Raw genomic sequence first — 13,669 nt, 5'->3', positions numbered from 1 at the left:
CTTCCACAGCACTGTGAAATAAAAGGAGAAACGCAATACAATGAACTTGACCAGCATCTTAAAAAAGGGCAGTGTATAGCATTCTTTCCATTTTATATGCAGAATGGTAGAAATAAAAAGAGTAGAAATTATATATAATCTTGGCTGATTACTCAAAACAGGACTTGAGATTACTGGTTCATTTTCAGCCAGAAGTAGCCAAAAAGAAAAATAAATGTATCTAGATTATAGGAAAAAACAAGGCTAGACAAAAATTTAATCTGCAGGAAAATATCCTAAATTTTTATAAAACCAAGATACTATCTTAAGAGAATATATCTATTTGTATTTGTGCCTCTTCCTCTACCACTCATTCTTAATTTCTCATTCCCTCCCTATGACTAAATCACTACCATAAATGATAACATAAAGATATATGCAATTTTTATACCATCATTAATTGAATAGTTTTATGCTTTCTATTCATTCATACAGTAGATTTGATATACCACTAATATATGTCCAAACACTAAAAAAACTTTCATAGTTAACCTATTTCATAAGTGCCCTTAAACTGATCTCTTCCTTGTGATCAAAATTAGGTAGGATAGAAATAAAGCATAGAAAGACAATGAAATGTTTGACTACTGATTTCATGTCTTAAAAAAGTAATCTAGGTGAGATTAAACATTGTATTATTTTCTTATTCCCCAAAACAATTCTCTGTACTTCACCATCTCTGTCTCCCTTTCCTCTCTTTCTTAAAACCATTCCAGTCAAACTTTTGTCTTACCACTCCTATCATTTTTTTGCTCATCTTACTTGTATTAGTAGCATCTGACAAAGCTTAACCAATTCCTACTATTTTTTTCTTTTTAGTTGTCATGTCTTATAAATCTTTTTTAATTTATAGGTTTCCTTTCATCTCTTTTTCTGCCTTGCAATTTATGTGTTGAAGAAACCTGATTGCTTAACAGTTTCTGATAGTCTTGGGGATTTTTCTGCTTCATTACCATAGTTCTTTACCATGTTCCTTTTTCCTCTGTATTTCCTGTAAGTGGTTAGGTTTAGAGGCTTAATCAAACATGGGTTGAGTTGACTTCATAGGGTCCCCTCCTTCAGGAGGCCCAATGTATGGCATCTCTCTCTCTCTGTGATGCTGTAGCTGGATGCTCAGATCCATTGGTTAGGTTGCAAAATGAGATATTCACATTTTATCATTACTGCTTTCTTTTCTTTTTATTGTTTTAAAACAGCTTGAGATATAATTCACATACTATACAATTCATCCATTTTAAGTGTACAATTCAATGGCTTTTTGTATATTCATAGATATGTGCAACTATCACCACACTCATTTTGAGAATATTTCATCATATCAGAAAGCAACCCTGTACCCTTTAGCTATCATCTCCCTATCTCTCGCCTGCCTCAGCCCTAAGTAACCACTAATATACTTTTAGTCTCTATAGATTTCCCTCTTCTAGACTTTCATATCAATTCCTCCTCCTTGAAAAACCTTCTTCATTTGGCTTCCCAGGCACCAGTTTTCCTACTGTTGATAACCAGTCCTCAGTCTTTTTGTTGATTCTTCCTCATTGCCTAAATCACTGAACACTGAAGTACCCTCAAGTAAGGTACTCATACTACTTCTAATCTCTGATTACACTCCCTTGGAGAGATCTTATCCCATTTCTTGCTTAAATATCATATGTTGACAGCTACCAAATTTATATGCCTAGCCCCACAATCTGCTGTGAACTCCAACTTGGCAGGTCCATTTACATGGCAAGTAATACCCCAAACTTAACCAATTCACAACTTTCCTGTGAATCCAAAATTGACATCTCCACTTAGTATTTTTAGTAACTCTCAAATCAGGCCGGTCTAGAGGTCAACTCCTGGTCTTCTCCCCTGATCTTCTCCCATAAGACAGTTCCTCTGGTAATCTCCATCTTAAGGAATGGCAATTCCACTCTTAAAGATGCTTGGGGAAAAAACCTCAGTGTCATCCTAGACTTTTCTCTCTCATTCTCCACCTGTAATCTATTGGCAATTCTATTTATTCCAGTTTCAAAATATGAACAAGATGTGGCTACTTCTCACTGGCTTACCACTATTTAATCTTACCTGGATTATTACAACAGCCTTCCTGATTCCTTATGTCTGTTCTCTACAAAACAGCCAAACTGATTTTTAAAAAATTTAAGTCATATTGTATCACTACTTTGCTCAAAATCTTACAACGGCTCCCAACTCCCAGGAAAAACAAAAGTCCTTACAATGGTAAACGTGCTCTATTGAAACAGCTCTTCTTCACTGCTCTGAAATTATCTACTACTCCCCACCTAGACCACTGTAGTACAGCAACACTGGCCTTCCTTCTGTTCCTGGAACACTAATCACATTCTTACTTCAAGACCTTTGAACTGTTTACTACACCTGGAATACTCTTTTCCTACATTTAAACATGGATTACATCTTCATCTCCTTCTAGTCTTTGCTCTAATTCAGCTACTCAGTAAGGCACTGTCACCACCAATTGAAAATTACAACTCCCTACTCTAGCACCCCCATCCCACTTTCCTGCTTAGTTCTTCCCCAAAGCACTTGTCACCTTCATATATATGTATTTTTTTTGTCTGCTCCAGCACATAATATTCTAAGTCTCCTAAGAGGGCCAGAACTTCTTCTGACAGTTTTGTTCAGAGTTTATCTCCAGTATCTAGAACTATGACTGCACATACTAAGTATCTGCTGAATAAATGAACAAAGGAGTGTCTCACTCCTTCTGCCTTATCTAAAATAAGGAAATGAAGTTATTTTTGTAGCTAATCAAAGTGACAGTTATATAAAAGTCAGATTTAAATTAAATCTGGAATGGTACTGAAGTGAGTTACAGAACTTTTAATCTTTTTATTGTGAAATAAACAAGTTCCCTGGTGATGCTGCTCTTTTGGTCTAGGTAGCATACTTTAAGAACTTACTTTGAGGGTTACCCTATGAGCTACAATATGCATCCTTTCAGTCTAACGTTAATTAGTTCTTTTGCCACCTTCCTTGAAAAACAAGGACTTGAGAACATTTTAATTACATTTATTCTTCTGACTTATGTTATTATTGTCAAGTACTTAATTCTAGGTGTGTATTAAGTCCAACAAGACATCATTGCTTTATACAGTCAACATGCATTTAGATTTACTGCATATTTACCATTTCTATTGCTTTCCATTCCTTTCTGCATGTCTTACCTTTGTCTTCATTTTCTGCATTTTTTTCCTTCTGCCTTAAGAATTACCTTTCAAATTTTCTTTAGTGTAAGTCTGCTGGTGGCAAAATCTTCATTTTCATTCATCTAAAAATGTCTTTATTTTACCTTTGTCTTGAGAGATTTTCATCGGATATGGAATTTTAGATTGGCAGGTATTTTCCTTCACACACTGAAGATCTGGCTCCACTATCTTTTGATTTCTGCTGCTTCACTGAGAAGTTGGCTGTCAGTCTAAGTATTCATCCTTTGAAGACAGTTTTTCTCTGCCTTCCTTTAAGAATCACCCATTGTATTTTATTTTCAGCAGTTTCACTATGCTGTGTACCACCACCAGGGGTCACAGGATCAGGCGCAGTTAGTTTTAATCTAGCAGTTAGTTAGCTTTATAGAAGGATATAAGATGGGATATTCAGTGTGCACAGTATCTTCACACTCATCAGGAGGCCAAGCAACTATTCACATGCATAGCTTCTTAGATCAAACCACACAGAGTGAGCACAGCTGCCAAGGACAGCTGAAGTGCAGGTGGTTCACCTCAATACAGAGATGTGCCTTGGTTTCCTGCCAGTCTTGTATTGTTCACATTGCATAGATGTAAGGCCAACATGTCAACTCACAATTCTCTCAGTCCAGAGGCAATACAGATGAGGGTTCATAATAAATTTAAGAGATAACTAGCTCTTAGCACATAACATTCTTTATTTGTCTTAATTTATTTCCACAGAAGAGTGCTATGAGAAGGCAGACCCAAGGTCCGATTTTAAGCAGGCCTAGGTCTGTTCAGGGTCCAGATCTGATATTAAATCTGTACTCACAATGTAGGTTTCAAGTCATTTATTCTCTGGGGTATGAAGGCTTACTGAATCTCTGCCTTACTGTCTTTCATCAATTTTGTAAAGCTTTCAACAATAATGATTTATAGTATCTGCTTTGGCTGCATTATTTCTCTCCCCTCCTCTTAGGTCTCCTATTGAATATGTTCAACTTTCTTACTTCAACCTCTTCTCCTTTCTCTTTTTTTTTTCATCATTTTTTGTCTCTCCGTGCTTCCTTCTGTATATTTTCTTCTAACTTTCCTAAAAGTTCATTAATTCTCTTTTCAACTGTGTCTTATCTTCCACTCAACCCATCCTAAGTTCTTAATTTGGTAATTATATTTTTTTAGTTCTAGGATTTTCATTTTAAAAATACTTTTAATTTCCCAATTGAAATTTTCAACCTTGTCTTTCATCTTGTCAGCATGGCTATTTTCAGGCTATGTCTGATAATATCCAGAGCTGCTGTGATTTTGTTTCTATTGTTCAATGCTTACACTAAATTTATTCATGTCGTCTTGCCTTTTCCTACGTGTCTTTATTTTTTGTTGTGTCCTAGTTATATTTGCAATTTTGAAAAAAATAAAATTCTGAGATGATCTTCTTTAGAAGGTTTTCTTACAGAGAGGATTTAATTTTGCATTTGTTAACACTAGCAATCTAAGATCACCTCAAATTACTCAGGATTGAAATGATCTGAAGTTGAGTTGCAAAATCACTGGGGGTTTATCCTCTACTGCTTTACCCTAGACTAGAGCCCTTTGGGGACCTAAACCAAGGTGAGTTCACCCATATGGTGGTGAGCACTAGACTCCATTCCCTGTGCCCCCATGAAGCTACCATAAGTGCTCTCAGCCATTCTACCAAAATTGGCAAATGCTCCCAGGGGAAAAGAATACTCAAAAGCCAGGCTCACATTCCTAGACTGGTAATTCTTTTCTATCTTGTTTACTTTCCAATGACTTAAAACAGGTTCTGGTTTTTAATATATATATATTGAATACTTGGTCTAACTTTTCCAATTCTACTTAGAGGGAGGGTTGGTCCAAATCACCTAGTCTGCCATTGCCAAAACTGAAGTTGAGTAATAGAACTGTAAACAAGATAGCTTGAATATACCTAATTAAACTGTACCTGGAACTCAGATGTCTTAAAGTAACCATCAAGTAGAATTTTTTGGTGTCAAAACTAAAACCAAGTCAGCACCTAAAAAACTATTTTTAAAAAGATGACATTAATACATGACTAATGTTTACAAAATCAAGACAATAAAAACGATTATTTCTTCATATAACTTATGAGAAAGCCTACACTTTAAAATGTATAAATAAATGACAAGTTTGAGGAAACTTTTTTTGGGGCAACCTAGAAGTGCAACTTGCTTGTTAACTGAATGTGTTTAAATATTCCTGTATAAACGTATTTTGTAGAGAGCAATTCTATACTGAAATAGTATTTAATTAGGTATACGTACAGGCCACTCTCCTTTACCTACATCAAATTTTTTCCTTCTAATACAATACCAGGTTCAGCTGAATGTTTACTGAGCCTATATTGCATGCGACTAATAAGGAAAATGAGACACAGTGTGTTTTCTGGAGAAATTTCCAGTCGTATAGGAGAAGAGATAGAGATAATGCTGTAACAGACGTATGCACATGATGCTATGGGCACACAGGAGAGACATCATGTCAGCATGAAGTGACATTCCAATTACTGTTCCATTTGTGACATTTCAATTACTACTTTCTAAAATGCCTGTTTCCTTTGGTGATGCAATACTAAGCAAAAAAGAAAATGTATATAACATATCAACTTATATTTTAAAGTTAAAAAAACTTACCTGTGTATACATAAACACAATGCATTATATGAGACACTAAGGTGAAAAAACGATATAAAAACTCACCCCATCTGGCAGTGCCCTCCAGCACACAGCGCTAACGAACTCATTTGTATCATCTTCTTTTCGGTCTTTGTCCAGAACACTTTTGACTGTATCAAACTTAAAAGTTAGCAAAGTCTTAGAAAGTCCTTTATAGTACAGGTAAAGAGAGTTGTTCTCACTTCCTGAAAAATATTTAAAAATAATTTTTTTTAGAGTGGGAGAACTTAGAATTAGGATATCACATTCATAAGGTAACTATCACTCAATGTTTAAGTTCAAAGACTAATAATCTTTTATGGTAAAATATGAAAGACCAGAGCACAGGATTTCTTGGGAATCATATGAGAAAAGGATTCACAGAAAAAAACTTATACTTTCCTAATCTAAAGAAATAACCCACTGTCAAATGATACAACAATACTGATACAAAAATCATTTTAGCAGAGGTCTAGAGAAGAACCAGTAGTGTGTTATTATAGCATGATCTTGAATTACATTTATAAAGATCTTTATCTAGAGGGGAAAAGAAAGTTAAAGCACTTAAAAAGGCAGATTTTAATAATCTACAAAACTTATTTCCCATTCCCCAATAAAAGATGAGTAGTCCAGAAACCTATATTTTTGAACAGTCTATCAAAGTAAGAGATTTGCTTTGACAGGGTTTAGGTTCATATACATGTAGAGATAGTCCACTTTACTGAATAAAAGGCCAAGTCATTTGAAAGTACTGACGAAAGTTCATATATTCAGGCATCAGATGTATTAAAGCATTTGAACAGTACCAAATTTGACTTTTCTACTGCTAATTTAAATTTGTATAAATTATCAACAATGAAAGTCCTAGAATAACAGATCAAGACTACCCAAACAGACTGTTTATTGAAGGGAACATTATATAGGGGAAAATGAACATCAAGCTTTAGAAGACAAATGTCTTCAAAATTAAGATATCAGCAGAAACTAATATTTTCTGCCTTCTACATAACATTTTTAGAAATTATATTTTACCGGAGAAAACTACAAAACGTATTTAACAATCTTATGCTATTTCATGTGGTCAGGGCTTGTGCTCAGTGAAGGAGAGAAGGACTAATGCTTTTTCTAATCTGAGGAAAATTCAACATGCTATCTTCTGAATGTATAGATCATTTCCTGAATTGGTATGTAGTCTATTCCATTGAATGCAATTTCAGTGACAGATATCTATTTAAAAGTTCCAGGAAATGACAGTTTCACTTACCACAAGCTATATAATCTCCATTGGAAGCGAGGCCTACAAAGTTTTTTTCATTGATATGACCCTTGAAGGAACGTAGACAGTATGGCTTCCCTACATTCCACAGCTTTAGCTGGCTGTCTGTTGAACTGAGATAAACACAAAAAGTTAGAACAACTTTAAGATCTCATTACATGAAACCTATCACTACTAATTAGAGGCAATCCAGTTTGGTGGTTGAGAATGCAGACTCTGGAGCTAGACTGCCTGAGTCAGAATGGTCAATATGCCATTAGTTTGCTTTTGACCTTAGGAAAGTTATACAACCTCTTTGGCCTCAATTTTTTCATCAGTTAAATGTGAAATATAATGATTCCTATCTTATAGAATTAGGTGAATTCTATAAGATACTGCAAAAATCAAATTAATTCATTCTAAATGCTTTCAATAGTACCTGGGCATGTAGGAAGTAACAAACATCAGCCATCATACCATCACCACCAAACAACAAGAGAGCTCTATTGGCAGTTGTGCTTAATTTCAGTTGTTCCAGTTGATTTGATTTACTTTTCAACTGTTGAATTATATTAGTATACTGAATATAAACTATTGATATTTTCACAGGTTAGTTGTACCTACAGGGGTGGAATACTATGAATGGTTGAATGGTATATATAGTTTATCTTAATAAAATAATACGCAAATGCAGCTATTAATCAAAAAATAATTGAATATAAAAATCACTGCTAATCCTGTCACACAAAGACAGTCTTAGGATTTGAATAAAATATGTTTTTGTTTTCTTCTTTTTGTTACAAAAATTGGATCATAACAACACATATTATTTTGTAAAGTGCTTCTTCCTCGTTCAACAATTTGTTTTCTATTGTTTATGTAAAATAAATATGTTTCTATATCTTTATTAGTGACTACACAATAAATCATCTTTTCTCTTGCTCTAACATTCGCAGAATAGGGCACCACGCTAAATGTTTTACATAGATTATTTTATTCAGAGATTCACAACATAAGTAGTATTATTAGCTCCATTTCAGAGGTGAGGAAACAGATTTAGAAGGTTAAGGATATTTTCAAGGTACCACAGCTAGTAAATAGTAGAGCCAAGATTGAAACTGCCTTATCTCAGAGGCTACACTCCAAACACTTCTCTATTGCTTCTCATCATTTTTCAACATAACATCTATTCTTAGACATTTATGTTGGTTTTTTTTGTTTTTTGTTTTTTTTGGGCCACACCACGTGGCTTGTGGGATCTTAGTTCCCCAACCTGGGATTGAACCCAGGCCCCAGCATTAGAAGCACAGAGCTAACCACTGGACTGCCAGGGAATTTCTGACATTTATGTTGTTTTAAATTTGTTTTTTGCTCAACAATATTGCATTGAAAATCCCATTATATGTGTGTGTGTGTGTGTGTGTGTGTGCACAGTCCCAGAATTCAGAGGCTGCAGCAATATGTATATAGTTTAATATTACTTTTTAATATTTCCAAACATACTTGTGGGTAAATGTCTTACATATTTCTAACACAAATATGTCCAAGAGGAAAAAATCATCATGATTTATAAAAACTAAGAAGGAAAAAAGACTGGTGAATATACAAACCACAAATCTGCATTAAAAAGGTCAACTAAGATTTCCAAATTATACAATTAAGTATACATATACTTCAACTAGTTGAAATCAAACTAATTGATTCAACACTTATAAGTCTGAAATTTAAGAAAAATACTTTTAACATATAATCTATCATTCATATTTGAATCTGAATAAAATTTTAATTATTTACTGCCCATTATTACTCCTAAAGATGGGATACTTTTTGACTGGTTACCACTTAATTTAGATTTGTGAACTAATTTCCTCTATTAACTCCTCTTAGAAAGCTCAGCTCTCACTTTCTTTTTTTCCCTTTTTGTAACTCAATTCAAATTACCTTGTTAAATCAACTCAAATTACCAAGTTCTTATCTAGAGCAACCAGTATGGAGGCAGATGTGGTGGGAGATCCCAAGTATAAGGCACTGGCATTAATAATCTCCTAAGAGATATTAGAAACTATGTGAAAGAAAGAAAACAATGTACAATTAGGCTTGAGAAGAAATAATATGTATGAAAAAAAAGGAGACTGAGAATGGGTATTTACTAGAATAATACAAAATAAAGAGAACAATGATATGGATAACAGAAAGAAGGGACTGTCTCATAGTAGAAAAGCTTACTCAACAGTTTTTTAGCAATTGAGATTTATTTACCTGGTTGACATCTTGTTTCCTTCAACAAAACAAAAGACAACTAAAAGCTTATTTTATGATTCTCTAGTTCAGAAGGCTTCTCAAAGGATATTTGTCAGGTGTAAGTAGTCACATTTAGAAAGTTCTCTTCAAAACATATTTAAAACTCACCACGAAATCATAGGGAGATCAAATAACATGGAATCATGAAAGTCAACCAAATATTGTTTAAAACCAAAAATGATATTACTATACTGCAATACAGATAAATATATAATAACATATTAGTGGTCTTAAATAAATAAAACACTTTTCATTCTACTGCATCAACTATATTGCTTCTTTCTTTTTAAGGAGCAGGGGCTGAAATCCAATCTGAAGTTCAAACGTTTAAGGGGGCAACATTAAAAAATAGTATCATCTGGATTTTATTCACAAATAACATATAAAAGTGAGCAATACAGACTAGAATATACATGTATTTTAATTAGACAAATTATAAAAATCTACTATTTAAGAAGTGCATATACCACAGTGTTATTCTTCACAAAACCCACGGTGACATTACAAACTGGTAAATGATGGCATGTTAAATAAGCTCAACTTCTGAAAAGGGTAATACTCACGCAGAGACAATTTCCTCACCACTCACAAACTTTGCATAGGAGACTGCTTTTCGGTGTCCTTTGAATACCATGATTGGCTGTTTAGTGTTACGAAGATCATAGTAGTGAACACAGTGATCTAAAATAAAACAAAACAAACAAAAAGAGAAAAATGTAGTAAATGAAGAAATGGAAGGCAAAGCTTATTTTAACTGGTTTGGGTGTTTTTCATCAAATGTTTAAGAAACAATATCCCACCTATAACAGTCAGAAAACTAAGGACAATGACTCATTTTCAAAGATAAGATACAGCAGGTTTTCTATTTTGAATCTACGAGACTATGCTTGTGTAAAAAAGTGTATATACATATGCCAATGTCAGTTTGAGAGGGAGTTCCACTGATATTTCTTGAGATCCTGGCTTTAGAAACAGTATTAAGGATTCAAAATAACTGGAAAATTTTTAACGTATCCTTACATTTTGATGGCTTTATATAAAAGTAATACAAACATTTTGGGTTTCTGGTTAAACAAAATGAAATATAATTTTATTCCCCACATTTGCTTTTTAAAATACACTTTCTTGAGACACATTTTACATATAATAAAAATCTACTCACTGTAAGTACATAATTCAATGATTTTTAGTAACGTTACCCAGTGGTGTAACCAACACCATAAATCAGTTTTAGAACACTTTCTTCATCCCAATAAGATCCCTCATGCACATTTACCATCCACCACCCTAGGCAACCACTGTATTTTACCTCTGTAAGTTTGCCTTTTCTGAACACTTTATATAAATGAAATCATACAATATGTGACTTTTATGTATGGATGGCTTCTTACACTTTACATGATGTTTTTGCAGTCCATCCATGTTTTAACATGTGTCAGCAGTTTATTATTTTCTATTGCTGAACAGTATCCATTGCATGGATATACCACATCTTGTCTGTCCACTCACCAGTTTATGGATATTTGTTTCCATTTTTTGGTTATTGTGAATAATGCTGCTATAAACAATCTCATTCAAATCTTTGTGTGGACATTTATTTAAGTCTCAGGTAGATATCTGAAAAGCGTAATTACTGTGTCACGTGATAATTCTGTGTTTAACTTTTTAAGAAACTGACAAACTGGTCACTGTACCATTTCACATTCCCACCAGCAATACATGATGGTTCCAATTCCTTTATTTGAGTTCTTTAAAAATTTTGGATACACATCCGAAATGTGTTTTGCAAATATTTTCAACCTTTCTGTTGCTTATCTTTTTAGATAAGTACAGAAGTTTTGAACTTTGATAAGGTCCAATTTATCTTTTTTTCTTTCACAGAACATACTCTTGGTGTTGCAAATACAAAAATTGACTAATCCAAGGTCTTAAAGATTTTTCTATTTTTTTTCTAACAGCTTTATTGTTTTGGTTCTTACGTTTAAGTCTGTGATCAATTTTAAGTTAATTTCTGTGTGTATGGTATGAAGTAAAGGTCTTAGGTCATCTTTTTGCACGTGGATGGATATGAATCCAGTTGTCCCAGTATCATTTGAGAACAGATTTTTTCCCCAATGAACCGCTTTGGCACCTCTGTTGAAAATGAATGGACTATAAATAAGGATTTTCTTTTGGATTCTTAATTCTAATCAACTGATCCACAGATGTCTACTCTTCTGCCAGTACAACAATGCCTTAATAACTACAGCTTTGTAATTTTGAAATTGGGAAGAAAAAGTCCTCCAAATTTTTCTTTTTCCTCAAAATTGTTTTGTTCTTGTTTGCCCCAACTGGTATCACAGCCTTTGATAGTTGTGATACTATATCTGATTTTCAACAACACCCTGGGTACAGGTCTTTTCCCATGGAGACTCTGAATCAGGTCAAACGGAAACAACATCTTGTAAATGGAGCTTTTTCTTTTCTAGTGAGTTGTAAGTCAGGTCAAATAGTGAAAGTGATCTGGAAATGGGGATTTTTGAGAAGCTCCAAAACCAGTTTTTACCCCAGTGGTGAGAACAAGGCTGCTGGTTTTCAAAGCTTCCATAACTATAATGTTGGTTCATTTTTATAAATTTGCCAGTATTTTTGTTGCTTATATGGAAAAGTATTCCCACATTGCAGTTTATGTTTATTATTGTAATTGCATTAAGTGATCACCTCAAGTGACAGCATTCAGCTTATCCTGTGGAAGTACAAATGTATAGCTGTAATCTGTTTGGCATGTGTTAGAGTAAAAATGGAAGAAAAAAATCCTCCTTCATCCACTGTGTTCATGTTAATTTATCAGTAAAAGACAATAAACTTCTCTCTTGCAGTAAATAATTCAAAATTGAAAAACATTTTAGTAAAATAAGTCTTTAATTTCTCAAGTTATTTTATAAGCTGAAAGTAATGATACTATAAAATAGCATACTACAGTATAATGATATACTGGCTAATAAAAAAACAAAAGGGGATGTAATATGTAAAAGATATAGGGGTATAAGTAAAGGTTAAGTTATGTCATTGTGTATTGCAAAAAGATTTTTCAGTAGCTGGAAAGAGAAAAGTAGTGTGGAGACTGAGTAAGAAATGCAGGTGTTTCTGTAGACATGGCAGCCTCAAAAGAAATTGTACTGCAGTACTCAGAACCAGCTTACCATGTGCGATTTACTTTCAGCAAAATATATACTAGCTATCACGTTACTGTTATTATGTCATCATGTTGGGTTTCTTTTCTTTTTTTGGTTTTACATTTTCACTGTATTTAGTTAGAATTTGACTTGACTTTATAGTTGCTTTAAGAACTAGGAACACACAAAGGTGATCTTCAGTTGTACATTTGTGCATATACTTAGGGATATTATGATATAAATAATTTAGGTAAGTAGGTTAAGTCCTCAATAATTTTCTTTCCTTTATAAAAGGGAAGTCTTTCGGAAGTGTCACTATAATTCTAATAGTCTTAATAATTTGAAGATATAGTATATGATCCCATCTCTATTTTTCTTTTCCCCCTTTTTTACTTTGAAAAATTTCAAATCTGTAGAAAAGTTGAAAGAGTAATACAATGAATACCTTTGTACCTTTCAATCTAGACTCACCAACTGTAAGCATTTTACAAAATTTGCTTTATTCTCCCTTCTAAAAACAAACAAGCACACGTACTTTTTTTTCCCCCTTGAACCATCTGAAAAGAAGTTTTAAATATCAGGATACTTTACCCATAAAAATGTCAGCACTCACCTTCTAAAAAGAAGAAAACTCTTCAACAATATCGTATGTCATACTCAAGAAATTAATATTGACATGACAATATAACTTAATATGTATTCTGTATTCAAATATCCCAACTGTTTAAAAAATATCCTGAAAACTATTTATTTAATTTTGCTAAAGGGTCACACACTATATTTAGTTTCTATGACTGTCATTTTATATGTAACATTTTCATAGTACTGTTATTTTTGAAGCATCTAGGCTAGTTGTCTTGCAAAGTGTTCCACAAGTCTAAATTTGTCTGAATGTTTTCTCATTATTATGCTCTTATTACATAGCTTTGACAAGATTAATATAAAACTGATGGCCCTTCCTACTGCATCACATCAGGAGGCATGTAATGTTTGTTCCATTGGTGGTCCTAAATTTGATTGCTTAGTTAA

The 13,669-nt window shown here is 33.4% G+C and overlaps 1 protein-coding gene across 3 annotated transcripts in view; it reads right to left on the bottom strand.

Annotated features, from left to right (window-relative positions):
- The window catches only part of COP1 (COP1 E3 ubiquitin ligase), a 223,871-nt gene that overhangs the window by 38,622 nt on the left and 171,580 nt on the right, over positions 1 to 13,669 (bottom strand). For all 3 annotated transcript variants that reach the window (XM_082613771.1, XM_082613773.1, XM_082613772.1), the window contains 3 exons: positions 10,049 to 10,166; positions 7,194 to 7,318; positions 5,975 to 6,135 (listed from right to left, as the gene is read on the bottom strand). In XM_082613771.1, coding sequence (XP_082469897.1) covers positions 5,975 to 6,135; positions 7,194 to 7,318; positions 10,049 to 10,166 — 404 coding nt within the window. The remainder of the gene's footprint in view (positions 1 to 5,974; positions 6,136 to 7,193; positions 7,319 to 10,048; positions 10,167 to 13,669) is intronic.

This window comes from Mesoplodon mirus (assembly GCF_964341445.2).
Source record: "Mesoplodon mirus genome assembly, chromosome: 3".
NCBI lineage: Eukaryota > Metazoa > Chordata > Mammalia > Artiodactyla > Ziphiidae > Mesoplodon > Mesoplodon mirus.
Note: the sequence above shows the minus strand (reverse complement) of the source record. Positions and strands in the feature narration are given on the sequence as shown.